Here is a 26,161-nt window from a genome sequence, read left to right as displayed (position 1 = left end):
CTAAACATAAATGAACCAAAAAAACTAATTACACAGTTATGGAAGAAATCTTGAGACGAATCTTTTGAGCCTAATTAGCCCATGATTAGCCTTAAGTGCTACAGTAACCGACATGTGCTAATGACGGATTAATTAGGCTCAAAAATTTGTCTCGCGGTTTCTCGGCTAGCCGTAAAATTTGTTTTTTCATTCGTGTCCGAAAACCCCTTTCGACATCCGGTCAAACATTTGACGTGACACTTCTCCTAAAAATTTTCCCGCTCTAAACACCACCTAAATTGAATTCAGTGCATGAGTAGGAGTAAAGTACTGCAGTGCTGCTAGTTTGGTCTTGATTCTTGGATCACTGGGACTTGTCAGGTAGGCATACCATGTGCCATTATTGTTGATGGCAGGGCATTGAGTGATAAGAAGCCTAGAGGTTTCAGGTGAAGTTTCCACTTACCAGCTCTTGCCTTTTTATTAGGAGTGGACAGAAAGCTCGTGCCTCGTTAGCTAAATTTGGTTTGGCTCGTTTCATTTTTCTAACCAGCCGAGCTAAATTCGGTTCGGCTCGTTTCATTTTTCTAACCAGCCGAGCTAGCATTTTAGTTCATTAGAGATAACGAGCTAGCTCGAGCTGGCTCGTGAGCTGCTCACGAGCTAGACCAAAGACACAAGATTCACCGGTGTTCATTAATTTTACCCTAGAATGCATGTGTTTAGTACTTTATAGATTCACCATGTGATTTGTTGGTTCAAACTTTAATATTTAAATACAATTTCATATGATTTGCATGTTTGAAATAAAAATTTGCTTGTATAACCTATTAAAAAATTATTTAGGTTAACTTTTTATACATGGCTCACAAGCCTAACGGAGCTTTATAACGAGCCGAGCCGAGCTAGGTTTTTAGTTTGTTACGATAAACAGCTCGTTATCTTAACGAGCTGGCTCGTCATCTTAACGAGCTGGACCGAGCCGAGCCGCTCGGCTCGTCGTCCAGCCCTACTTTTTATCTTGTCTTCTTGAGTAACAAACACCAACTGCTCCATAATAAAATCAAGCTGCACTCCGCACATTCTGTGAGCGAAATTTGTCCATATTGTACTCAAGAAAAAAAAAAGTTTCCCTTTACAACCATGAAGGCCAATGCCAACTTGGAGAATAGCGACGACTCATTTTGAAGGTCTAACTAACTTCTATCTACTGACCACCAATCTGCCAACAACCATTTGCTTCGGAAACAAACACCAATGGGAAGGTTGCAGCACCAGCTGAAAACAAATCACAACCAACTTCGGACAAGGTTTAAATGATAAAGCAATTAACTGCGGATCTCAGCATGCCAAAAGCAAAGACTCAGGATTGAGAGGTGATGCTGGTACTCTGTGCATAACCCAACTGGCTTCTCGAATCTTCCATCAATTTGCGCGCCTTGATATACCTTGTATGTACAGTTCAATCCTGTACAATGTTCCATGAATCTCCAAGGACCTAGCAAATGGATTGGTTCAGACATTAGAAATTTAGAAGCCACTTACTCAAACTAGGGGTGCAAACAAAAGTTACTCATTCCATCCACAAATGTAAGGCATTATGCCACTTTTAGCAAAAGTTAACAACAAAAAAAGTACCATTGAGATGATGTTTGTTATGTTATTTTCTCCTCGGGATCTTAAAATCCCTTGTATTTGTGGACAAATGAAAGAACCCAGATTCCTTAAATTTCTGGTGGAGGTAGTAGTAAACTTCCTTACCACTGATAATTTGCTAGACACCTGAAGATTGGCGAGGTAAGGTTCTTGAGACAAGCACAGCTGCTCCACTCGTTGCTTTTGCTGATGCCATCTCTTCCAGACGTTTCCATGCAACTTGTTGCTTCAATTTCATTTCCTTCTCTTTGGTTTTGTCCTCCTCATATTTCCGCTGACACTCATCGTATAGTCCAGCATCATGATCGGAGAACAATTTCCGAACATTAAGCGTGAGGCTTTGCACAGCTTGGTTCCAGTGTCCATTAGCATTTCTCTCCAGTGCAGGGAAAATGATGGGTAATATCACCCTACTATTTTGTTTGATCAGATTCTCAATATGATCATTGTTCCACAAAAACAATGCTCTCTCAGCAACCTAGAAGCAGCACAAGCGCTATTAGTTAAAATTCAATAATCAATATACCATGTTTCCGTTGGATCAAATGATCAATATGATTTACATCAACAACTATGAAATATGGCGACAACTGAACAAAGTTTGGTGTCTCAAGCTGTGAATCATCATATAGCTGAGGATGATTAACTGATTGTAAAGAACCAGAAATGAAAGCCTGCGGTTCAAGCAGATGTGACACAAATTTTCTAATGAATAAAATGCAAGTATAGCCTGTGTGCTGGACGGTTTCTGAACTCCGCAACATTTTAAGCATAATCAAATAAATATTTTGTGGATGCAGAATTAGCTCGACAATATTTCTCCACTCTTAAAATCAATGTAACAAGACATGAATAATGAAAAACAATGTACATGTCAGATTCACAGAAGACAACAAAAAGAAGTAAAACTCTATACAATTTCTTTACTCTTTTAAAGGGAGGCAATGGTAGTGCCTATGCTGTTTTTTTTTTACCAGCTACTCCATGTTCTTTAAACTTACAAAGTAGTCGTTCCACATATTGATAGTATCTTATTTCATCTCTAGAATATAAGTTTATCATGCAAAGAATCTACAGAGATGAAATTGTTTCAAAAACTCACAATTAAATTGTTCCAAACAATGTTATCATGTGTACAGTTCATTTTTATCCATCAAAGCACAGCTGCACAGGTATCTAGCTAGTTAAAGGTAAATTTCCCAATGAGCATTGCAACCCGTTAATGAAAAATTGCAAGATATATACCAGGATTCCAAAAATGATAACTGTTTTAGTCAAACCTAACTGCCAACATAACAGGCACTAAAGATAAATGGCGTTTTAGTCAAATCTAACTATCTACTTGAAGGACATAAGGAATCAGATTTTTGCAAAGTCTATTTCAACATATGAAACTCCACTGTACCTTGGGAATTGATAAGAAACATTACACATAACATATCAATTGTTTCAAGTTTTCAGTTGATAACAAACATATGAATAGATGATAAATCCATACTACTAGGCGCTAGAAGTGTCAAGCTGTCAATGCACACACTAAAGCAGATCATGTCTATGACTAAGAAAATGCACTATGAAAAAATATGCATGAATCCTTCCCTACTCTGAACTATAGCTTATACATAACAGCCAGTTATCTATTCTCTGACATGGTTGAGAGGGACTTTTGTTTGTCATGTCCCTTTTCCACTAAGGACGCTAGAAAACCTAAGTCCATCGAAGGAGTAACATTAATTGATGGTTAGCACATAAGACACACTTTTTTTTCTCCAATTTGAAGTTTCAAATGTCACAAGAAAATGCAGGGAAATAACTATCAGGAATCCCCTCAGCAGCCTATGGTGGACACAAAACATCCAATTCTAGGATTAGCTTTTCTGAAAGACTTAGAGTGGCTGCTCACCAGTTCTTCACTCTAATTATACCAGCGATCCAGCCCCAGCAAGTATTCTGATTTACCACCACACAGTAAGTCACTTAAAAAAGAAAGAAGGACCTAATCTCTTCAAAAGTAAATTAATAAATATTTGGACAAAGGAATTATAGTGTGAAATGAAATGAGATGTTACCATGCAGATAATGCATCTATGTCAGTTTTAACAAGATTTTTTAGATGAAAGGCCCATGGGACCTGCTTTTAAGAAACCACCAGTTTTAACAAGACAAACCGGAGGATTTAAATTAAAGAAGAAATATGGGGAAAGGGAAGAGTAAAAAAATAAATGGGCAAGGCTTTAATGATAGGTCATGCAATCAATGTTAGTATGTTACCTGAAAATGAGAACTGTTTAGGCAATGTGCAATCTGACGGAAAAGAGGAACCATGCATTTCTGAAACTCTGCAGGCTGTGTAGCCTCTAATATCTCTTCCAACTCTCCCAAAAACAAGACCTCCTTGGAGCTGTTTGTGATCGGCCAATATTTCAATAGGCCCCTGATAACAGTGTCTGCAAGCTTGCAATCTTTTTCAACAAACTGTGTAATGCTGTAAGACAACTGTTGATGGTACATTGAGATGCACTTTGGCTTGTGAAGTGGAATCAGGGCTCGGACAAGGAACAATTTATGCTCCTCCTTAAGTGGCAACGCAAACCCATTGATGATACTTCCTAAAATTTCCAACAGCTCTGCAATCCCATTGTGTTTTTCAGTTTCGTAGATGAACTGATAAAAGATATTGTTGATTGCTTTCCTTATAAATGGCCGATGAACCATGAACTTTCCGTAGACCCGGTGAAGTATCATCTTGAGGTACTCCCTCTCCCTAGGGTCCTCTGAGTCAAAGAGGTCAAGTAATCTCAGGACAAATGAATGATCGATGTATCTTTTGGCCAACTTGGCATCAGTCTCTGGAGACTGAATGAACCTCAAGAACAGCTCATAAACAATCTGCAAGTGTGACCATGCAGGATCCATCACAGGCTCCTCCTCATCCAAATCAAAGGCTTCAATCTTACTCTCTCTGGGCGGGGTAGTCAGTGTCCTGAACAAGTTTACAGAAACCATCCTTGTGAGCTCTTGCATAGTTAACTCCGGAAACTTTCCATTGGCTGAGGCAATATAGTCAACGAGTTCCAACAAAGTTTGCCTCTTTATTTCCTTCTCCTTTACACTCTTTGTCGGATCTGTAAAGTCAAATGTAGCGCAACACAAGTTAAGTTTTTTGACAAACAGGTTATTCTTCTCTGTGTTGGGCACATCCTTAAAGCTTGGCAGCAACTCAACAGTCGGTTGTACCAGCTTTCCATTCAACTTTGAGTTTGTATTACCAACATGCATACCACTTCCATAACTAAGCCCAGAGCTTGAGATAACTGGTGGCTGGCTACTCAAGTTGGAGGACCTTTCTGCACCTCTTGGACCCAATGGTGGATTTGGCACTGAGGAGCTTGGCCTGCCAGTAGGGTCCTTGTCCCCGGATTTGGATGGCTTCTTCGGAAACCGCCCAAGGATTTGCTTGATCATGCTATCACCCAGCTTAGTTAAACCACCCAGCAGTAGCTCTGAGGAGCTTTTGAAACAGCTTTTCTCCTGACTTCAATGTGGCAAGTGGTATCACTGAACAGTAAACCCTAAGTCCATTGCAATTTAACAAGGATCTCGCATCCGAAGCTTTTTTGCAGAGATAGTGCACCAAATCGAGCCACTCTGACCTGCTTGAATCGGACTGGCAGGGAAAAACAACAAATCACCCTAAGATGATAGGATCACTGAAGAAGAAAATTACGCCAATCCACCTATCCACAGCATCACATGGCATGATCAGAGGACGGAAATGAGTAAGACGCGCTCTACCTCTCCATCCCCATCCCAAACTGTGTCCATGAGATAGTAATGAGGGCTTGCGCGGCTCATCGATTCGGCAGAAGGAGCTCACCTAGTCGGCGGTGCCCGGCGGAGACCTGGAGGCGACGGCAGCTCAGCGACGGGAGCCGTGCACTTGGCAGATACTTCCTCATGCGGCGGCGGCGGTGCTAGGCGGATAGGCGGCGCTCAGAGCAAAATCAGCCTCCACCCACCAAAATCCAGCAGCGCAGAACCGGCGACGAACAGCGAGCGCACGAGTGCGCGCACTGCCGCAGCTTCCACCGAGGAAACCCTTGACACAGATAGCAAGCAGCTCACAAGTCAAATCTCCAGCAGCTAGCATCAAAGGCACAGCGAGCGGGACAGCAACCCGTGCTCCAGGCCAGCACACACCTGCGAAGACCGTGATCCTCGGCGGCGGCGGCGGCGACGGGCTCGTCGGTCGGAGCGGTGGTTGGGCGGCCGGCGGCGTGAAGCGGTCGCACGAGCAGAGAAGAGGCGAGGAGAGAGAGAGAGAGAGAGGGAGAGAGACCTTCTCTCCTCGTCGCTTTTTTTTTTTCCTTTTTTTTCGCCTCTCGCTTTGATCGAACAGGGCCTTGTTTTTCTTTTTTTGTTTGAATTTTTTTTAGATGGAAAAAATGGTGGAGTTTGGTGGTGGCGACGTGGCAGTGTGCGTGGTTTCACTTTCGCTTTAAAAATTCAGTGGGCAGTTGGCTTCGCTTTTGCTCATTGCAGTGCGCTGCTAGGCTGTGTTTTAAGGCCTCTTGATGCTCTTGTTAATCTTTAATCCGTGCAATAAGGAAAAGACACTTGAATGTATGAATAATTGAGCCTATGCTACTGTTCAACTAACTAATTAATTAATACGCCTGCTACCACTACCCAATGCCTATCGATCACATGCATTTCTTTCAAAAAAAATCTGTGCATTCGGTAACTAATGGAAGAATTATGTGGATGCAGGTTCAAAAGATTAATAGGTTGGTATCGTGATATAATTAGAGCAAGTTTAATAGTATAGCTAACTACTGGCTACAATTTATCTATAGTCACTCTAATAGCCAATTCATACAATAGTTACCTACAAAACATCAATACACGGTCCCACATGTCATACACATATTTTATTTTGGAGTCCGTGTACAGCTGACTACAAATTAGTAGTCCATCTCTCTTTTCTCCCCTCTTATCTGTTTAAAATATGCTTATAGTTGTCTTATAGTCTGCTATTATACCTGCTCTTATTGAGGTCATAACATGCTAAGAGCATTCACAACCCAATGACTAGTATGGTGTCTATAACATTAAATAAGTTGTCATCTAAAATGAAAGATGATGTGATAAGTGAATAAATGAGGAAAAAGAATGAAACCATGTCTTGCATGAGACATGGTTCCTACACAATATTTAAGATATCATGTGAGATAAGTAGTATTAAATTGAAGTATGGAATAGTGGTGTTTGCATTGGAAGAGTAGTGTCTAGTACCAGTTTCTTGATGATGTGGAGTTTATGAAAACTACATCTAGTATTATGAGTTATGAATGCCCTAATTACGGTTTGCAGCTGTTAAAATTATTTAATTTACCTCGGTCATTTCAAAGGATATTACCCATGCTTATGCTAATGAGCCTTATGTTATGTTGTACTCCCTCCGTTTCACAATGTAAGCTTTATGGAATATTTACATTTACTTTTCACACCAAGTACATTTATATCTATATGTCGTTAAATCTAATGTTTAGCCATGCTTAATTGCTTTATCACGTATAATTTAGGATGTGATAATATATTCATTTTCATCAATATCTCGAGATTCGGTCTCGTGGTAAAAGTAGTTCATGCTTTTAGGGGTTACTAAAACAACAAATGCATGACTAATGGTGTGTAGTGTGTGCATGGTTTTGATGGCCATGCTCATGATAATTAAGATTGGTTCACGAGAAACCCTTAAAAAATTTAACTGCACTTATTATAAGCCGACATTAACAGTGGTTGGGTTAGAAATATAGCTCTCTACTCTCGTAGACACTCAGTTGAGGGTAGACGGTGTGGAGTAGATGGGTTGATTGGTTGCCGGATATACTATGACATGAGAGGCAGCCTACCTAGCTCGGATGTGGGTGTGGGAGGTACAACCTCGGTGTGGTATGAATAATTATGAGTAGGTTATGTGTATAGTCCTGTCATATATTCTTCGTGGTACGTCATGGTGACATGCCAACGTATAGGTACGTATGTGAGGCTATGTATTATGGGTATAGTTATGCACCTCTAGCCTATCTAATAATCTGATAAACAAATATATTAGAACGTACTATTCTCTAGCTTACAGTAATCTAGCTTATAATAATCATAAATAAAAACAAAAAGAGCCGCGATATATATTTACATGTACCTGTTTTATATGTTACTCCCTCTATTTCATAATGTAAGATATTTGACTTTTTTACTGGTAATGTTTAACCATTTGTCTTATTTAAAAAGTATGAAAATATCATTTATTTTGCTTGTGACTTACTTTATTATCATTATCGAAAGAGCTTTAAGCACGACTTGTCATTTTTTATATTTGTACTAAATTTTTGAATAAGACAAAATAGTCAAATGTTGCAATTAAAAAAGTCAAAAATCTTATATTATGAAACGAAGGTATTAGCTCTTAATTTCATGAAAAAATTTTTGGAGAGAGTACTGGTCCCCCTAAGTTAACTTACCTTTCGTTTTCCGTGCGCACGTTTTCCGAACTGCTGCAAAAAAATTTATAGGAAAGTTGTTTAAAAATCATATTAATCTATTTTATATTTTTAATAATTAATACTTAATTAATCATGTACTAATCTATTACAACGTTTTTCGTGACAGGGTAAGTTAACTTAGGCCCTGTTTAGTTTCTAAAAACTTTTCTCAAAAACATCACATCAAATTTTTGGACATCTAAATGAAGCATTAAATATACATGGACACTAAAACTAATTACACAGTTATGGAGGAAATCGTGATACGAATCTTTTGAGTCTAATTAGGATATGATTAGTCATAAGTGCTACAGTAATCAACATATGCTAATGACGAATTATTTAGACTCAAAAGATTTATTTCGTGGTTTTTAGACGAAATCTAAAATTTATTTTATAATTAAATTATATTTAATACTTTAAATATGTGTATAAATATTTCATGTGATGTTTTTGTAAAATAAACCCGGCCTTACCTTCCTTCGTTCCAACGCGGCCTGAGCTGATCTATTGACCTTGTTCTGGTCGGAGCGGACTGTGAAATGCACACGCCGCAGGGACCCACGCGTTCGGTGCCGCTTTCTGTCGTGGACCCCACCAGCCATTTCGAAAATTTTTAAAAGAAGTGTCACGTTAAATGTTTGATTGGATGTTGGATAGAGTTTTAGGACACGAATGAAAAAACGAATTTCACGTCTAGGCTAGAAACCGCGAGATGAATCTTTTAAACCTAATTAATCCATTATTAGCACATATTGGTTACTGTAGCACTTATGGCTAATCATGAGCTAATTAGGCTCAAAAGATTCGTCTCAAAATTTCTTCTATAACTGTGCAATTAGTTTTTTGATTTATCTATATTTAATACTTTATTTAGATGTCTAAAAATTCGATACGATGTTTTTGGAAAAAAAATTTGAGAACAACATAGCAAAACGCGGGCCCCACGTGCCTCTGTCCCCACATGTCAACCGTACGGGGAGTGGCAGTCCACGGTGAGTGACGTGTTGTGCAGCGCAGAAAACTCCAAAAACGGCCACCCGGGTTCCAGCCCATTCGCACCAACCCCACTGACTGGTGGACCCCGCGCGGCGGGTCCCCACCTGTCAGGGAGAGCGGCGGCCGGCCAGCGCACATTCCGTCTCCTCGTAGCAGCAACAGCCTGGCTGCTAATCCCGCCGCTGATTATACTAATCGCGAAATTAACGGGCCGGATTAATCACCCCATCGTCCCCTCCAATAAAGACGGCGGCTTTAACTCGAGCAGGTGAGCAGGACGCGGAGGCCGTGCCGCCGCCGCCGCCGTCGTCGACGCTGCCGTTGCCGCCCTCCACTCCCTCCCACCTCAAAGCTCCACTTCGGCTCTCCTCTAGCACTGCGGCCCCGTCCCCCCCTGGTGGTGCCTCGAATTCTCTGTCGCGCCATCACCATCGGACGAACCCCCCTCTGGTGAGTGGCGACTGATTTCGTTTTGCTGGTGAGTGGTGAGTAATCATCCTCCTCCTCCTTGTCTAACTGTGCGTTTTGCCTTTTCGCTCTCTGTCAGAGCTCTAATCCGAATCTCCCTGTCTGGATTTCTCCATTCAGCTGGAGTTCGAATAGCAATTTGATTTCCGTTGTATATATATATTATATATATTTTCTTCTTCTTCTTTGGATGTGAGTGGTAGCCTGGTAGGATTCTTGTTTGCTTTCCACTTGGATAAGAATAAGATGAAAGCGATTGGATTGCTACGCTCGCATGGTGCCTGAAATAGTCTGTGCTAACATTGGGTTGTAGATTTTAGGTTTACTGCTTCTAACAAGGCGCATGTTGAATCTGAAAACTGTAAAACGCTTTTCCGTAGAGGACAATACCATCCTGCTGAGAGGACAGATATTGTACTTGTCTAGTGATGTACACTGTGCAGAAGTGTACTTCCTGCGTGATTTATTAATGTTTTGTTCAAATTGTGTGCTCTGAGATTTATATGTATGCGAACTATTCCGTGCATTTGGTGCAGGTATTGAAGTGGCGAGGAGGCAAAATGAGGCAGTGGTTCTGTTGTAATTGCCACTTTGACGAGGAGGATGACCATGGGAAGGAGCGCTCCAATGCTCAGGGCAACAAGACAGATGGTGCGTTTTTTTTCTTGTGTTTTTACCATGTGGGTTTGAGTACCAGTTGGACCATTTTCCACTATTGGATTGCAATTGAACCATCCTTTAATCTGTTGGTATGATGTAATTGGAATGAGGACCATACTAGGTCAATTTCAGTTTGAATAGTTGCTAAACTATACATCTACTTATCCCTTTAGTCTTCAGTATGAATCAGACTATGGTTTTGTACAGATATCAGTTTGTCGTGCAAATTTAATATGAGCTGTTATCTTACTCCGAGGTGGATTTAACATTGACTTAAACCACTAGTTTGTGACCCACTGTAAAGAAGGATGCAATCACCGCTGTTTACCATCCTACGCAAAATCGGTGGAAGATGCTGCAAGCTGTGTTCGTGAAATGCCATTTCTAGCTTTTATATAGCAAGCTACTATTGAGTTAGGAAAATCACACATATTCTTTTGAGGGGCCTAACTCACAGAAAGTTATGCATAATACTTCCTCTATTACAAAATATAAGCATTTATAGGTGGTTTAGCAAATACTAAGGTTAGCTTAAAACATTCCTTTTGTCAGGTCAGTGGACATTTTTTGAATTTTGAATGGATTAGATTCCATTGCCAAGCACCTGATTGGCTGAGAAATCATTGAGATGATTGGAATTATGGAAATCAACACATGAATGCTTATATTGTGGTACAAAATTTGAATCCTAGATATGCTAATATATTTGGAACAGAAGTAGTATCTATTTTGACTGTTTTATGGTGATGTTGATGTTGAACCCTTGATGATTGTATTCTTATGTTTCCATTCATCAGCGAAGCAAAAATCTTCAAAACCTCCTGTTAGTCAACCTGAACCAGAGATTGCCCCGCTTACAATTGATGTCCCTGAATTGTCACTGGAGGATTTAAAACAAAAAACCGACAATTTTGGATCAAATGCTCTGATTGGTGAAGGTTCATATGGACGAGTGTACCATGCCACTTTGGATGATGAGAGGCAAGCAGCAGTTAAAAAACTGGATGCATCTGAAAATGAGCCTAATGATGAATTCTTGAAACAGGTGATCACTTGCAGAACCATAGGTTTCTTAGCTTCTTAAATCTTTCACTTTCTAAGGACTTGATAACAGTGCCACAATACTAAAGCTTTTAATTTTTATGTTTTTATGGACTCTAGGTCTCTCTGGTGTCAAAGCTAAAACATGAAAATCTTGTTGAGATGTTGGGTTACTGTGTGGAGGGCAACTATCGTATACTGGCATACGAATTTGCGACCATGGGTTCCCTTCATGATGTTCTTCATGGTAAGACCTTGAGCACCTAGTATCTTTAGCTTTTGGATTGCACATCAATTTCGGTTATAATCAACTTCTCTTAACGCCACAGGAAGAAAGGGAGTTCAAGGTGCACAGCCTGGTCCTGTACTTGATTGGACGCAGAGGGTAAAAATTGCTATAGAGGCAGCAAAAGGCTTAGAGTACCTGCATGAGAAGGTTCAGCCTTCAATCATTCATCGGGACATCAGATCAAGCAATGTACTTCTCTTTGAGGACTTCAAGGCAAAAATTGCAGATTTCAATCTCTTGAATCAAGCTCCAGATATGGCAGCACGCCTCCATTCAACTCGTGTATTAGGAACCTTCGGATATCATGCACCAGAGTAATGCCTAACTTATACTAATGCATTTCTGCATGCCACTCGCTATATTGCATCTGACTGCAACTACAGTTTTTAATCCAGGTCAACTGTGGTTAAAACATACATTTTGAACTAAGTCACTAACTAAACCAACTAATATGGTAGACTGTATTGAAAAACTGAGAGTTGCTATGATGCTTATTCATGCCAACGTGGTAGGTCTCATCTTTAAAGAAGTGCTTGAAAATTTTAAGCCTGATATGCTTTTTGGATGAATGATTTGTAGATTATCCTCATCTAGCTAGCTCTCATATTTTTGCCATGCTTGTATTTGTATGGTTGATTCTCATTTACTAAAAGCCACTATTCCATGTAAAATACTAGACAGCTAGTTTTAGCTAACTACTTAGGGTGAGTGAAGAAGATCACACAGAAAGAGGTATCTCATTAGTGAATGCTAATAAGTATTGGCTAGTGCAAACTTGAAAAATAGATTAATGTTTTTTTAAAGCAAATTATATTTATTTATATATATATTTGCAAAAACACAACATTTAGCAGTTTGGGAAGCATGCTCATGGGAAACAAGAATTTTCTTTCTTTTCCTTTCTTTCCAATATTGTGATTCTCATGATGTGTCAGTGAAACCATGTTATTGTAGTATTCACTAGCAAGGGTGCACATACCTTCAGATTCATATCCAATAGACATCACCAGAGCTAGCTTATGTGCTCCCAACATCAGAACTGTGTGTTCTCAATGCCTCCTAAGTAAAACTAAAGTCAGTGACAGGCTGGCAACCCAGCCAGCCAAGGGCACATGCATGAAGCCCGAAAAGTGGAGCCTGATGCACAAATTACTGGGGGACTACTGACTTAAATGATAACAGACCAAACGGTGTGTTTGTGGATGTGGTTTTTTTATTTTTCTTTTGAAAAAAATTCCCTGGTCCAAACTTATGACTAGGCTATAGTCTTGTATGACAGATAACATCTGGCTCTATCACTAGTCCTGACCATTCTTCTTGCTCTTCCTTTTTTCACTAAATATTGGAGTATAAAGACCACCCTTGTTCAAGTCAGAGCCTCAGAGGAGTCCTTGGCAGCTGTTAGCAATCATGGTAGCACATTCAAAAATTATGAAGAACATGCGGCACTTGTCCACCTTAATTCTGTGTGGAACCTGTCCTTGTGCTGAAATCAATTTTGATTTATGGCTCTGGTAACTATGCTACATGCTAATAAATCTAGGTTTACTTATTGTTGGTTCATGCTCACTTGCGTGATATATTTCCATGCAAGCAAACGAACATTACTTCTTTTTCACAAGGTTGCATAAAACTGCCAAGGCTTGTGAATATGGAAATTAGTATACCTTCTTTAGAATGATGGCTTACTCGATGATCCTGGACCTTGGCAGGGTGGAAGACCTGTCTGGTGTTTATAATGGTGCTAGTTTTTTTTATAATGCATTTGGCACGTAAATCATTTGTAACTGCATATCCAAGAGATGACTAGTAAAATCTGACCTTAATGTTGCAATCAAGCAATGGCTATGTGTTGCCTTGGCCATCCCATTTCCATTTGATAGTATGATATCCTGTTGTACATTGATATTGACTTGTCCCATACGTTGATGCTGATAGCGACTTATTCGGGCCTTCAGCTATGCACGGTAGTTGGTTACACGGCCTGCAATATTTTTTATTTTTTTTAATAGAATAGCAATGTGATTAGATTCATCAATTTGGCAGGAAACATCAAATAGTATTTAGTATCAAGTAAAGAATGCATTTGGCTTCTACTCACATTTAGGCATGTAACCACTCTTCCATAACAGCCACCAATGCTGCCACACAGGTGTTGGCAAAAAAAAAGCAATTGTAAATATGCCATTTTTGAATAGGTCTGTCTCTGGACAGTGCTTCATATATTTGGGGAAGTCAACTGGCATGTTATACTCTATGTTCTATGCACTCTCACAAAATACTGGCTAACCACTATCTGCATGAAGCATTCATTTTGGAAAGTTGCGCGGAACATTGCTACTTTGCATAATAAACGTGTGCCATCCAAGTAGTTTATACCTCTGCATGTGGAAGAAAACTCTGTTAACTAAACTTCTTGTTTTATCCTAAGTACATGTTTTATCTGTTTTGAGTGTTTCATCTTCTTTACACCTTGCGTAAGTTAATTTTAAATTCTGGATAATTTCTTTAGAAACATGTACTCTTGGCATGAATCGGCATTGGTAGACGAATGTTTTGTGAGCTTATCGCTTTGTCTTTGTAGACAAATGTTTCAGCAACATTAGTTTCTATGTATTCTTGGCATGAATTGTGGAAATACTTGAGGCCATGTTTTATGCATTTCCTCTCTTATTTTGATTGTCCTACTTGATGCAGATATGCTATGACTGGCCAGCTGACACAGAAGAGTGATGTCTACAGTTTTGGTGTAGTTCTTTTGGAACTTCTGACTGGAAGGAAACCAGTTGATCACACAATGCCTCGGGGGCAGCAAAGTCTAGTCACTTGGGTATGTCATTTTCTTGACTTGCTTTTGCTATAGGTGCTAATATTTTGGTGAATTATAATGGTTTTCTTCATTTTCTACTGGTTATTTGTGTCAAGTAGTAAAATTGAAAAATGTAAATACTGATTGAGAAATATATAGCAAGACAAGACACCATTAAGAATGTGAAACAATAGAATTTAGCAAACAAAAGCATGGTAAAATACCAGTATGAACGTCAAGCAGAATCGATCAACTTATGGAAGGTTCAGCAAACAGGACTGGAATTTATAGCAATAACCATCTGCTGACATTAACATTCCCAGAATACCATGCCGATTTGTAAATAATACTAGCCAGCTAGGTTGATGGGTCACTTTGGATTTGATTATTTGAACCAGAAAATCAACATGTTAGTATCTGAAGGCCAAACTAACTGAAATCGAGGGGCAATGATTTCTATCTAGAATTTTGATTTCTCAAATAGCTTAATTTTTTCCTGATTCCATCTATTTAGCCATGCAAGTTCATTGTCCCATATTTAACCTGTTTGTGCACCTTTTTTTCCTTCTCCAGGCTACTCCTAGATTAAGTGAAGACAAGGTAAAGCAATGTGTAGATCCTAGGTTAAAGGGTGAATATCCTCCAAAGGGAGTTGCTAAGGTCTCTCTCTCACACACAATGATGCGCATGCTTTTTTTTTACATTATTTGGAGTAGCAATCTTGAAATAATGTCATATTGATGTACTTTCGTTGCACTCGCCTGCAGCTTGCTGCGGTGGCAGCTCTTTGCGTCCAATACGAAGCAGAGTTCAGGCCCAACATGACCATTGTTGTCAAGGCGCTCTCTCCTCTGCTTCAACAAAAACCAGCTGCACCAGCTGCCTCAGAGCCGCCGGCAGCAACTGAGAATTAAGATGTTAGCTCACGGTGGAATTCCTTGGACATGCGAGTTCCTAATCAGCGCATTCTGTGTGTAGTTGCGAGTGGTTTAAGCGTTTCTTTTGTGGGGTTTCTCAACTGGATGCAGATTACATGGATTTCTCTTTGCCTTTTGTTGCCACCTTAGGCTTGTGGTTTGAGATTTGTGCTGTACATTGGTCTGTAGGTTCAAAGGATGTTGGTTCTTTTTTTCACAAGACTGCATTCAGAGGTGTCAAATACCTAGATGCAATATGTTCTGAATTCATATACGGCAGTGTGGTTGCAACAATCTACTATTGTTTTTTTGGGTCCCGGCAGTGCGGTTGCAGGGACAGAGCATAAAACACCGGTGGCCGGAGCTGTACAGCTACGTGGGAAGATCACAACGAACGGTGCAGCAGAGCATCGCGAACAGGAGCTGGGTACGCCAAATAAAGGGGAGTTTATCGGCAGTAGCCCTTGCGCAATTCCTGCAGCTGTGGGACTTGGTGGCAGAGCTCAACCTTTCGACTGGGAGCGATGTCTGCAATTGGAAGCTGGATAGCGGAGGCTCATACAGCGCAAAGTCAGCATACTTAGTGTTCTTCCTATGCGACGGCCTATAGCCGGCGCAGCAAATTTGTACGCTGTGCAGAGAGAGGTGGATGAAACCTGTAACCACCTATTCCTAACCTGCAGCTTCACTCGGACTCGGAGAGTTTGGACAAAGTTGCAAGCCTGGACGGGAGTAGTTTTTCCACTGCCAAATGGAACAGAACTGAACCTGGCTGACTGGTGGTATGCAGCAAGAACTGCGTTTCGGACGTGCTACAGTAAGGCGTTCGATTCACTCCTCATGCTAGCCACTTGGATGATTTGGAAACAAAGAAACCTGAGAGTTTTTGAGAACAAAACAAACTCAGTTGAAGAGCTTTTCAACGACATCCGGGCAGAAGTTATGATTTGGAGAGAAGCAGGAATTTTTAGAGAGGGGGAAGGATAGTTTTAGTTTTCAGGTTTTTGACCGGTTTTGGATCGCCTAAAACCGCTGTTTGACAGCTTCCTGTCATTTTTACTTCTGATCTCCTTGATCAGCCCTGTACTTACCCTCCTTTCTCTTAATGAAATTTGGCCGGCCTAGTTGGACCGGCCCGACAAAAAAAAAATCTGAAATCCTTTTGCATCATAATTAGTAAGACTCGATCTGTCACTCTAACGCGAATCCAAATCATGATTCGAAAAGGAAAAACTTTCTTTAATATCTGGCATCTAAATCGGCATATGCACATCGAACGATTCGAGTTCGTCAAAATTTTCGTGGGCTGAATTTTGCATCAGCATCACAGAAACAAGCTCACCCAGCATCTGGTATATGGACGCAGAGTCAGGGTGAGACATGTCTCTTGCAGCAAAGGAATGCACCTCGTTCTTGATCTCAATCCAGCTGCAGCCGGCATCCTTCTTCACGCCGGTTTCGTCCATCCTCCTCCTCACCTTCCCGGCGTCCTCCCATTCTCCGTGCATGGCGTGGATGCTCGACATCAGCACGTAGCTCGCAGAGTCTGTGCCTGAAAGCTCCATCAGCTTGTCTGCTGCAAGCTTCCCCATGTCCAGATTCCTGTGCAGCTTGCACGATGCCAGTAGCGTCTTCCATGTCAGGGCATCAGGCTCGAAGGGCATGCCATTGATCATGAGTAGAGCCTCATGGAACCTTCCATTTCGGCCCAGCATGTCGATCATGCAGGCGTAGTGAGAAGGCGTTGGCGCGAAGCTGTACCGGTCGATCATCAGTCTGAAGAACAGCTCCCCTTGCTTTACCATACCTGAGTGATTGTAACCCATCAAGACTCCCAAAAATGTTGACTCGTCTGGTCTGTCACCATTGGAACACATCTTGCTGAATGCCTCCAGTGCCTGGTTTGCATCACCATGCTGCGCATAGCCATGAATCAGTGAGTTCCAAGATGTAACATCGTGAATCTGCATGACATCAAATGCAAGCCTTGCAGAGCCAATCTGACCACACTTGGAGTACATGTTGATAAGCGCATTCCCGGTGCATATTTTGGAGTCACACCCCAGTTTCAGAGCCAGGCAATGGAGCTGCATTCCTTGATCCAGAGATGCCAAGTCAGCGCAAGAACTCAGCACGCTGGAGAAGGCGTAGTCATTTGGTGTGAATCCCTCCGAGTGCATCTGACAGAGCAATGCTATGGCCTTGTCACCAAAACCGTTCTGGAAGTTTGCAGAAATAGCAGTGGTCCAGCTTACATGATCAGGATTTTCAATCTTGTTGAGCACAGTCTCCAGTTCTTGGACTAGACCAGTTCTACCATACATTGACAGTAGAGCATTTGCCACTCGGATATCTGTAATTAAATTGTGCTTGATCGCCGAGCAGTGCAGTTGACGCCCCAAACCGATGAATCCGCAAGCCCCAAGAGCAATTGATAGTGCAAACTCGTTAGGATCAACACCTTCTGAAATCATATCAACGAACACTTGCAATGCCTCTTCCAGCTTTCCATCTCTGATGTGTAGCTGCATCATGGAGCACCATGACACCACGTTCTTGCAGTGGAGACTCTCAAAGACTGACTTTGCAAGGCCAAACTCACCGTTTCTTGAATAGAAATCGATCAGGGCGGTCGATGAGTAGACGCTCTGTGATTGCAAGCCCATTGTCTTGATCAAGTACCCGTGTATCTGCTCACCAAGAACCCGGGGGCATGCCGCCAAAATGGTCGTCGTCGTGTGCTCATTTGGCTTCAATCCCTGCCTCATCATCTGGCCCAACGCCTCCGCCATTGGCTCAAACTCGCCGTTCCGGCAGTATGCCGAGATGAGCGAAGTGTACCCAACCACGTCCGGCGACTCCATCCGGTCGAACACGTCCTTGGCCGCCGGCAAGGAGCCGCACCGCGAGTACATTTCGATCAAGCAGCCCCCAATCCAAGCATCGCCGGCGAACCCCGCCCGGACGGCGAGCGAATGCACCTGCTCCCCGGCCCGGAGCGCGCCCAGGTCGGCGCACGCCACCAGCGCCGCGTTGCACGCGAAGTCGTTCGGCGCGACTCCGGACTCCACCATGTCGGCGAACATCGCTAGGGCCTCCTCTGGGCGCCCGTTGCGCGTGCACCCGGACATGACCGAGGTCCACGCGACGACGTTCTTCCGCGGCATTCGGTCGAACAGGTCGAGCGCATCCGCCAGCCTCCCGGACTTGACGAGCCTGTCCAGCCGCTTGCACTCGAGAACGACATCCGGCGGCTCGGCGCAGCCATCATCCGCCGGCGCCGCCGAGCATAACCCGACGCATACACGGTGGCGGCGCAGCGGCACGTGGCACAGCGCCGCCGGGAGGAGACGAGTCCGAGGCGTGGGCGGGAGCGCGGCCATTGCGTCGCCCGTGGCCGTGGCGTCCCATGGCGAGGAGAGCAGCACGGCCAAGCGGGAGTGGAATGGATAAGCTGTGACACAATTTGCATTTACACCCAAAAAAATCCTGATCCAAAAATTGCTTTATAATACAGGGGTATTTCTACAAATTTAAGTTTGATCCAAAAAGAATCTAAATTATCTTAGAGAACAAGGGGCTTTCTGCAAATTACGAGCTCGAGGGGAGTAGCCATGGAGGCGCGCGGCGACCTGTGCTCGATGCTGCCCTACCTCCCCGTCGTGCTCCGCGGCGGCGCGCTCTTCTGGCCGCCGCAGGCGCAGGAGGCGCTCAAGGCGCTCGCGCTCGGGCCCGACGTCAGCCGCGTCTCCTCCGGCGACGTCCTCGCCGACGCCCTCACCGACCTCCGCCTCGCGCTCAGCCTCGACCCGCTCCCGCGCCGCGCCGCCGAAGGGCTCGCGCTCTTCTTCGACGACCTCCTCTCGCGGGCGCAGGCGCGGGACTGGTTCGACCACGTCCTCCCCTCCCTCGCCCGCCTCCTCCTCCGCCTCCCCGCGCTGTTCGAGGACCACTACCGCAGTGCCGGCGACCAGGCTCGCGGGCTCCGCATCCTGGGGTCGCAGGATGCCGGTCTCGTGCTCCTCAGCCAGGAGCTCGCCGCCGCGCTGCTCGCCTGCGCGCTCTTCTGCCTGTTCCCCACGGCCGATAGGACCGAGGCGCGCCTCCCGGTGATCAATTTCGATAGCCTGTTCGCGTAATGTGCACTGCCATTTTGGTCTAGTTCTATGAAATTCGGTATTTTGGGGCTAAATGATTGAACTTTTAGAGCTGATTGATTATTCCTTCGTGGTTACCGATCGATCCACAGGGCTCTGTGTTATAATTCGAGGCAAAACCAGGAGCAGAAAGTGAGGTGCATTGTTCACTATTTCGACAGGGTCACTGCTTCTACACCTACTGGTTCTGTATCATTTGAGCGCAAGGTTCTTCCTCGCCGTCCTTTATCCGATGGCATTGCATACCCTGACATGGATGCTTGGACGAAATCTGGTGTTCCCCTCTGCACATTCCGGGTGTGTTGTGACATTTTAGATAATATGTCCCTTTTATTGATTTCTTTGTTTGGTTACTCAAGATGGTAAATCTTTCGAAGAGATGGCAAATTAGTCAATCTGTTAGTGATCCTTTGTATACATGTTGTGGTGATTATTGAGATAAAATTTACGTGTTCCTTTGACTAAATGATTATTGAAATATCTCATGTATTTAATTACTGGTGAGATGAAACCTGTTGATTGTTTTGTTTATTTTCATTAGTAGGTATTTTCCTCTGGTTTTATAGAAGATGAGGAACAAGAGGCCCTTGAAGTTGATTTTGCAAATAGATATTTGGGAGGAGGTGCACTTTCCAGAGGCTGTGTGCAGGTTTGTTTCTTTTGCAGATCCTACTCCCTTGATTTTCAATTCTGAAAATGTGCCTCCATCTGGGGCTTGCCTTACGTTACATTAGTTATGTTATGTTTATTCCCAAATCATTCAGTTGTACAGCACATGGCTGCATTTATCCTGTATTTAGCTTGTCCTGTTATACATCACATTCTGTGTATTTAGGAGATTAGTCACAATGCCTTGCTGGATCATAATTGGTTTTTAATGGCATGAGTGTATGATGTGAATTAAGTGCCTTCAGTTTTGTATAAAAATGACTTTCATATAAGTGTTTTCGAGGTTCCCTTACGAATGATCTATTTTCTTGTGGTAAAGGAAGAAATCCGGTTCATGATAAACCCAGAACTGATCGTGGGTATGCTCTTCATGGCTTCAATGGAAGATAATGAGGCTATAGAAATTGTTGGTTCAGAAAGGTTCTCACAGTATATGGGGTTAGTTTGTAACACTTCTCCACGATTTCTTGATTTAGATCATAGGTTGAAATACCTCCATTTCATTTACCAACCAGTGTGGCTTATGGATGCTTTCTTTACAACATATGATTATTTATATATGATATGAACCCTTCACTTGCTTCTTACAGGTATGGTTCCTCATTCCGTTTTACTGGTGACTATTTAGATAACAAACCCATTGATACAATGGGTAGACGGAAAACTAGGATAGTGGCAATTGATGCTTTGGACTGTCCCACAAAGTTACAGTTTGAATCTAGTGGTCTTCTAAGGTATGCCTTGTTCTTGTTTCACTTGGTTTCGTCACAACTTTCATATTTAACTGGCTGCCTGTCATTGCAGTATGCACAGCCTTTCTATACAAAGCAATATATTTTTGAAACATTCTTCTATTATTTTTTTTATCTATGGTACATCTTTACACAGGGAAGTGAACAAGGCTTTTTGTGGGTTTTTGGATCAATCAAACCATCAGTTCTATGTGAGGCTTTTCCAGGTACTTGACTAATGATCCCTGAGGAGTTTGCTGCTAACAAAATTTATTATTTTAGTACATACTTTCAAGCACTGACAAGTGACAAGCATCACGGTCTATTAGTCAATATTCCTTTCTCTGCTTAGGTTAATTGACTTGTCTGAATCTGCTTATCACTGTCGCGTTGTTCTGTATGTTAGCCATTGAAGCAATTAAGGGCAGTTCAAACAAGTTGTTTTTTTTTTTGGTTTGGGCAGCTGAAAGCAGCCGTCCTGGATTGCATTAAGATTTTGAGAGGGGGTTTTATAAGGGCTTTACAACGACAAGAGTGTTGTTGAAAAAAGAAAAGACTCGCCGGTTCACAAGTCGAACCGTGCGAGAAGAAGGAAACCACATGCTGATTACTTGCGACATGAATTGAACCTTCCAGATCGCCACTTCTTCCTTGATCATTTGGAATAGCTGCGGTGCCATTGCTGTTTTTCGATTGAAGATTCTTCCGTTTCTTTCCTTCCACACCATCCAGCACACCAGCTGAACTAGACAGTCAAAGTTTTTCCTGTACCTCGCCCAGTCAAAGTTCAAACAAGTTGTAACTCTGTCACCTTATTATGTGATCTTAAATAAGGCCTGATGTAACTGGCTCAATATTATTTTCAGACTTGATGCATATCATGGCATCAGAAGTAGTTAGGCAGTCTGTTCTAGTTATATTTTAACTTATTTTTCACATGGTTCAGGATTTAGTTACAAAGGATAACTGCCCAAGTGTCTTTCCTGATGAGTGCATAGGAGTTTCAACTGGAAACTGGGGTTGTGGGGCTTTTGGTGGGGACCCTGAAATCAAGAGCATGATTCAATGGATTGCTGCATCACAGGTACAGGGAAAACGATTGACGATGTTAACTTTTACCAATCATTTCATGCAATCACATCATTGGAATGTTCAAACAATTATGTACATTTACTTTTCAGGCCCGCCGATCTTTTGTTAACTACTACACTTTTGAGTCAGAATCTCTGAAAAGATTAGAAGAGGTAATGCACGTCTGTCGACCAACTTCCCACATTTCATGTTTACCTTACCAAAGGGAAGCTGTTTGTTTTAGCCACGCTAATCTTACTTAGTTGTAAGCTCCATGCCTGGTCCGTTTATCGCTCTATTAATCTCACGCAGCTTATTTAAGCCTCTGGTGTTCCGTGTTCTTATGTTCATGCTTCACGTTTCATTACACCATCATACTTTGACAGGTGACCCAGTGGATATTGCGTCATAAGTGGACAGTTGGTGAGCTGTGGCACATGCTTGTGGAGTATTCATCCCAGAGGCTAAGAGGAGAAACTAGTGAGGGTTTTCTTGGTTGGCTACTTCCCAAGGACATCCCCAACGGTGATGTAGATTACATGTGCGAATAGACCCTTCTTTTCTCCCTAGTAACAATGTGCATTGTTTGTTGGAAACTGACTGAAACTTGTTTCGTTTGTTGTGACATCAGCTTACTGCACTTGTTTGGCAATCCTTACGGCTTCTGAATTCTTATGGCAGTTTGCTCATTCCCTCTATGCATACCTGTCTAGGTGGTGATTGCTTGAGTTTTTCATGGAAAAAGTCAAACGACATATTTAAAAACAAAAAATAATTTATAAATAAAACTTTTATATATATGTTCATAGCGATCTAAAAGACGATGCTGAAAAATAAACCACAATTAAAAAACCTTAAAGTTAACTTTAAATTTAATGTTGAAAATTCAAATTTTGGCTTATAAACATAATCAAAAATAAAAAGTGTGGGTAATAATTCATAGGAAAGAAATTTATTCAGGAGTAGTGGAATAAGCATACTCCTAAATTTACAGTGATGACTAATTAAGCCACACATACATTTTACTTGAATATATATGTGTGAATTACATTATTCATTACATTACAATGACGCACAAACCCTTCCAGGCCCATTAAACAAATATTTTACTTTCTTCCCTTCTTAATTCTTCCTTTCCTTTTATGAGATGTTTATTTTTCTTAGGGACACAATTTATCTTTAGATGTGCGGGTTGCTCAGATATAAGTTCTCGATAATGCTGCGAACAGGAGTCCACAATCTTAATAGTCAGATTTTGCCATTCTCTTCCACCTTGCGATTTTCTCCATCCCCTGCAAATTAATTCATGGTCTTAGATCATCAAATTTTGGTTTGCTACTGTTGTGTCTAGCTAGATTTAGCGGTCTATGTTTTTTAAGATGCAACAATAGCATAGGTTATCTGTAATTCCTGCTTGTGCTTGGTACCTAGCTGGCTGTACAGCAGAGTATAAGCTGGAGTACAATGAAATGTTTTTTAAGAAGCAATAATAGCATAGATTGATTAGTGATTTCTGGTCTTGTTAACTACTTTCTCTGTAACTTAACTTAATAAATAACATTATTAACTTCTCTTCATATATTTGATCATTCGTCTTACTAAAAAGACTTACATAATTATCATTTATTGTATTATGATTAGATTTATTACTAAAAATATTTTAATTATAACTTATATTTTTGTATATTTACATATTTTTTAAATCAGATAAATAATTAAACATGTTCATCGGGAGTCATTACCTTTCGTGGTTCAACTGCCACTTCATTGTCCTCGATCCAAGTAATGACAAAACCCAATGGGTTCAGCACCTCCTCGTAACTGCATGACGCATGATCGCATGATCAGATTTCTATTATGATGGAGAACATTCTCGCTGTTAATTGTAAAACATTTTGTAATTTAAGTGTGAGAAGTATACTATCATAGGAGTTGGATATTTCCTGTATACCATACTGATCATATGATTTCTGTTCAGTCGTACAGAGAGATTTTTTTTTCTTACGAATAAGTTGTACAGAGAGATATATACGCATATATATGATCTTACTCTAGCACTGTTGTATTGAATGGTGGCCCAGCCTCTTGACCTTCAGCCTGCCATGCATATTGAGGGTCACAATTAATTTTCTTTTTACATGATAAATACTCTATTGGTTAATACTAATTACCAAGTACATGAGGGTGATGAGCTCTCCGTCCAGCCGTAGCAGGTCGGCCATTCTCCTCGCCCATGCTGCCCTCATCGACGGATGCAGAGCACAGAAGAACCTGAAAAATACAGTTAGTAATAAGCATCAAAACTTTATTAGGAGTCAGAGCATCCCAACAGTTGATCTATACTATCCTCCATCCTAAAAATAGAGAATGAGAGATAAAATATGAGTTCCAATAGAATATCTATCTCATCCTCTATCTTTAGATATCATTTATATTAGAATAGAGAAATTCTATATTTAGATATTCCCTTTCCATCCTCCAAAAAAATATAGAAGATATCATATATGGATGATCTGTTGGAGTACAAAGACATATGAATGATGAAATTGTTTTAGATGATCATCTAAATAAAGATATAGATGATCAAATTTAGATGAACTGTTGATGCTCTAAGAGGAACATGTATGGGAATCTTTTGATTATAAAATTAGTTTAAACTTTGTTTGATTAAACAGAAAAAATAAGTACGTACGTGTAGTCGAAGATGAGGTGGAACGGCTCCGGCGGCTCCCACGTGAAGAAGTCGGCGGCGACGAAGGCGAAGAAGTTGCTCCCGACGTCACCGCCGGCCGCCGCCGCCGACTGTCAGAATTTTGTTACTGAACATAATAATTTTGTATAATACTTGCTCGATGAAAATAAACTTAAGGCTACTTCGGTTTCCACTTTTAAAAATTGAATTTTCGTGAGTATGCTTCCAAATTCAGAAATAATGTTGTTTGTGTTTTGGTCATGTTTTGTCAAACTTGTTGGCCGGTGTCACTGGCAATACTTTCTTCCGTTTTAATGAAAAGTGGGGCTACGGCCTTTTTCTTTAAAAAATCATAAATAGTGTGATTTTGTAAAAATATTTATATAGAAAAGCTCATAATCTGATTTTATAAGTGAGATTTAGTATTCATTTTAGTCGTTTATATTCTTAAATAAAATTGTGAAAATAAGATAATTATTCAATCCTCCCGTCTCAGCTACCTCAAAACACTCCTAGCCTTATGAGTAAGCTTAAATTCTTTAAAGGGCGCATTTCGTGTAAAAAAAATCTATAATCAAAACTCCTAGCCTTATGAGTAAGATTTAATAATTAATTTAGTTGTTTATATTCTCATATAACTATTGTAAGAGAAAGGATAATAATCATTCGATCCTCCCGTCTCAACTATCTCAAACAAACTTAATTTACTTAAATCGGATTACCAGCTGCTTGGCCTTGTGGATGGCCGCCTCGCAGACGTCGAGGCCGACGACGAAGCGGCCATGGCCGGACAGTGCAACCACGTCGTATCCCTGCATGCATGTACACGAGCGTGTATTAGCTTCGGCACCTGGTGCATGGAGCCATGGAGGCTTGCAGCTGGCGCATGCAACCATGACGTTGGTTTGAGCGTGCGTACGGCGCCGCATCCGGGGACGAGGACGGTGGTGGCGTCGCCGGCGGCGGGGAGGGTCCCGGACTGCACCAGCTCGACGACGGCCGGCGTCGGCTGCCCGAGATCCCACGGCGTCACGCCTTCCTCCCAGCACCTGCTCCACCCAGCCGTGGATTCATGGCCGCCGATGAGCTCGCGCAGCCGTGCCACCGCCGGGTTCGAGCCGTCGAGGGCTTGCTGCCGGCCGGCTCCGGCAACGTCGACGGCCGCCGATGATGCCATGCGTCCTGCCTCGAGCCACTGAGCTGTACGCGCATACGCTTGTGACAAACCAGGCAGTACATATACAAGTCACAGACAAGGCATTCCATCAATAATTCTGATAATTTTGATAAGTAAAGATCTCTTGACAGCACTAAAAATTTAATACTATAACAAATCTAAATGTAAAGTTTGCATCTATCAAATCCTAATATTAAATGAGAACATCATCAATCAAACTCCTCAATAAATAGGTAGCCAGTATGACCACAGGATTCACTACTGGTGTACGTCAACCATAACTACCACAAGCTTCCATCGG

At 41.8% G+C, this 26,161-nt stretch overlaps 5 protein-coding genes across 6 annotated transcripts; 2 read left to right on the top strand and 3 right to left on the bottom strand.

The window, feature by feature from the left end:
* Positions 1-1,066: 1,066 nt before the first annotated feature.
* On the bottom strand, positions 1,067-5,975 carry LOC102710287 (serine/threonine protein phosphatase 2A 57 kDa regulatory subunit B' theta isoform-like). Its single transcript, XM_006650822.3, has 5 exons — positions 5,836-5,975; positions 5,513-5,734; positions 3,907-5,372; positions 1,741-2,113; positions 1,067-1,477 (listed from the first exon to the last, which is right to left on the bottom strand). Exons 3-4 carry the CDS (start codon positions 5,098-5,100, stop codon positions 1,754-1,756), a joined length of 1,554 nt encoding a protein of 517 aa, XP_006650885.1. The 5' UTR covers positions 5,101-5,372; positions 5,513-5,734; positions 5,836-5,975; the 3' UTR covers positions 1,067-1,477; positions 1,741-1,753.
* A 3,450-nt stretch (positions 5,976-9,425) lies between these two features.
* On the top strand, positions 9,426-15,709 carry LOC102710006 (PTI1-like tyrosine-protein kinase 1). 2 transcript variants are annotated; one of them, XM_006650821.3, is made up of 8 exons: positions 9,426-9,629; positions 10,184-10,298; positions 11,105-11,352; positions 11,469-11,595; positions 11,678-11,951; positions 14,335-14,467; positions 15,020-15,106; positions 15,214-15,709. In XM_006650821.3, exons 2-8 carry the CDS (start codon positions 10,208-10,210, stop codon positions 15,358-15,360), a joined length of 1,107 nt encoding a protein of 368 aa, XP_006650884.1. In that variant the 5' UTR covers positions 9,426-9,629; positions 10,184-10,207; the 3' UTR covers positions 15,361-15,709. The 2 variants fall into 2 exon arrangements, with proteins under 2 accessions (XP_006650884.1, XP_015690928.1); XM_015835442.2 differs by having other exon boundaries at positions 9,426-9,657.
* A 740-nt stretch (positions 15,710-16,449) lies between these two features.
* On the bottom strand, positions 16,450-18,813 carry LOC102709725 (pentatricopeptide repeat-containing protein At2g27610-like). The gene has a single exon (XM_006650820.3). The coding sequence runs from the start codon at positions 18,744-18,746 to the stop codon at positions 16,617-16,619; it is 2,130 nt and encodes a 709-aa protein (XP_006650883.1). The 5' UTR covers positions 18,747-18,813; the 3' UTR covers positions 16,450-16,616.
* Positions 18,814-18,945: 132 nt separating this feature from the next.
* Positions 18,946-22,703, top strand: LOC102709448 (poly(ADP-ribose) glycohydrolase 1-like). Its single transcript, XM_040522331.1, has 9 exons — positions 18,946-19,498; positions 19,613-19,817; positions 20,065-20,169; positions 20,509-20,627; positions 20,780-20,923; positions 21,078-21,147; positions 21,867-22,004; positions 22,102-22,164; positions 22,378-22,703. Exons 1-9 carry the CDS (start codon positions 18,978-18,980, stop codon positions 22,540-22,542), a joined length of 1,530 nt encoding a protein of 509 aa, XP_040378265.1. The 5' UTR covers positions 18,946-18,977; the 3' UTR covers positions 22,543-22,703.
* A 222-nt stretch (positions 22,704-22,925) lies between these two features.
* LOC102704970 (probable thiol methyltransferase 2) lies at positions 22,926-25,889 on the bottom strand. Its single transcript, XM_006651951.3, has 7 exons — positions 25,603-25,889; positions 25,406-25,495; positions 24,684-24,793; positions 24,163-24,262; positions 24,042-24,088; positions 23,734-23,812; positions 22,926-23,283 (listed from the first exon to the last, which is right to left on the bottom strand). Exons 1-7 carry the CDS (start codon positions 25,858-25,860, stop codon positions 23,233-23,235), a joined length of 735 nt encoding a protein of 244 aa, XP_006652014.1. The 5' UTR covers positions 25,861-25,889; the 3' UTR covers positions 22,926-23,232.
* Positions 25,890-26,161: the final 272 nt, after the last annotated feature.

The sequence above is a fragment of the Oryza brachyantha genome, chromosome 3 (genome assembly GCF_000231095.2).
Source record: "Oryza brachyantha chromosome 3, ObraRS2, whole genome shotgun sequence".
Lineage (NCBI taxonomy): Eukaryota > Viridiplantae > Streptophyta > Magnoliopsida > Poales > Poaceae > Oryza > Oryza brachyantha.
Note: the sequence above shows the minus strand (reverse complement) of the source record. Positions and strands in the feature narration are given on the sequence as shown.

What these genes read in the sequence shown, in the direction of transcription:
- LOC102710287 (XM_006650822.3), bottom strand. Translation starts at nt 5,100, where the DNA reads ATGATCAAGCAAATCCTTGGGCGGTTTCCGAAGAAGCCATCCAAATCC. An exon ending in TAAACAGTTCTCATTTTCAG is followed by an intron (nt 2,114 to 3,906) that starts GTAACATACTAA and finishes TGCTGCTTCTAG; the next exon opens with GTTGCTGAGAGAGCATTGTT.
- LOC102710006 (XM_006650821.3), top strand. Translation starts at nt 10,208, where the DNA reads ATGAGGCAGTGGTTCTGTTGTAATTGCCACTTTGACGAGGAGGATGAC. An exon ending in CCTTCATGATGTTCTTCATG is followed by an intron (nt 11,596 to 11,677) that starts GTAAGACCTTGA and finishes TTAACGCCACAG; the next exon opens with GAAGAAAGGGAGTTCAAGGT. An exon ending in AGCAAAGTCTAGTCACTTGG is followed by an intron (nt 14,468 to 15,019) that starts GTATGTCATTTT and finishes TTCCTTCTCCAG; the next exon opens with GCTACTCCTAGATTAAGTGA.
- LOC102709725 (XM_006650820.3), bottom strand. Translation starts at nt 18,746, where the DNA reads ATGGCCGCGCTCCCGCCCACGCCTCGGACTCGTCTCCTCCCGGCGGCG.
- LOC102709448 (XM_040522331.1), top strand. Translation starts at nt 18,978, where the DNA reads ATGGAGGCGCGCGGCGACCTGTGCTCGATGCTGCCCTACCTCCCCGTC. An exon ending in AATTTCGATAGCCTGTTCGC is followed by an intron (nt 19,499 to 19,612) that starts GTAATGTGCACT and finishes ATCGATCCACAG; the next exon opens with GGCTCTGTGTTATAATTCGA. An exon ending in TTCCCCTCTGCACATTCCGG is followed by an intron (nt 19,818 to 20,064) that starts GTGTGTTGTGAC and finishes TTTCATTAGTAG; the next exon opens with GTATTTTCCTCTGGTTTTAT.
- LOC102704970 (XM_006651951.3), bottom strand. Translation starts at nt 25,860, where the DNA reads ATGGCATCATCGGCGGCCGTCGACGTTGCCGGAGCCGGCCGGCAGCAA. An exon ending in TCATCACCCTCATGTACTTG is followed by an intron (nt 24,089 to 24,162) that starts GTAATTAGTATT and finishes TATGCATGGCAG; the next exon opens with GCTGAAGGTCAAGAGGCTGG. An exon ending in TTCAATACAACAGTGCTAGA is followed by an intron (nt 23,813 to 24,041) that starts GTAAGATCATAT and finishes TGCGTCATGCAG; the next exon opens with TTACGAGGAGGTGCTGAACC.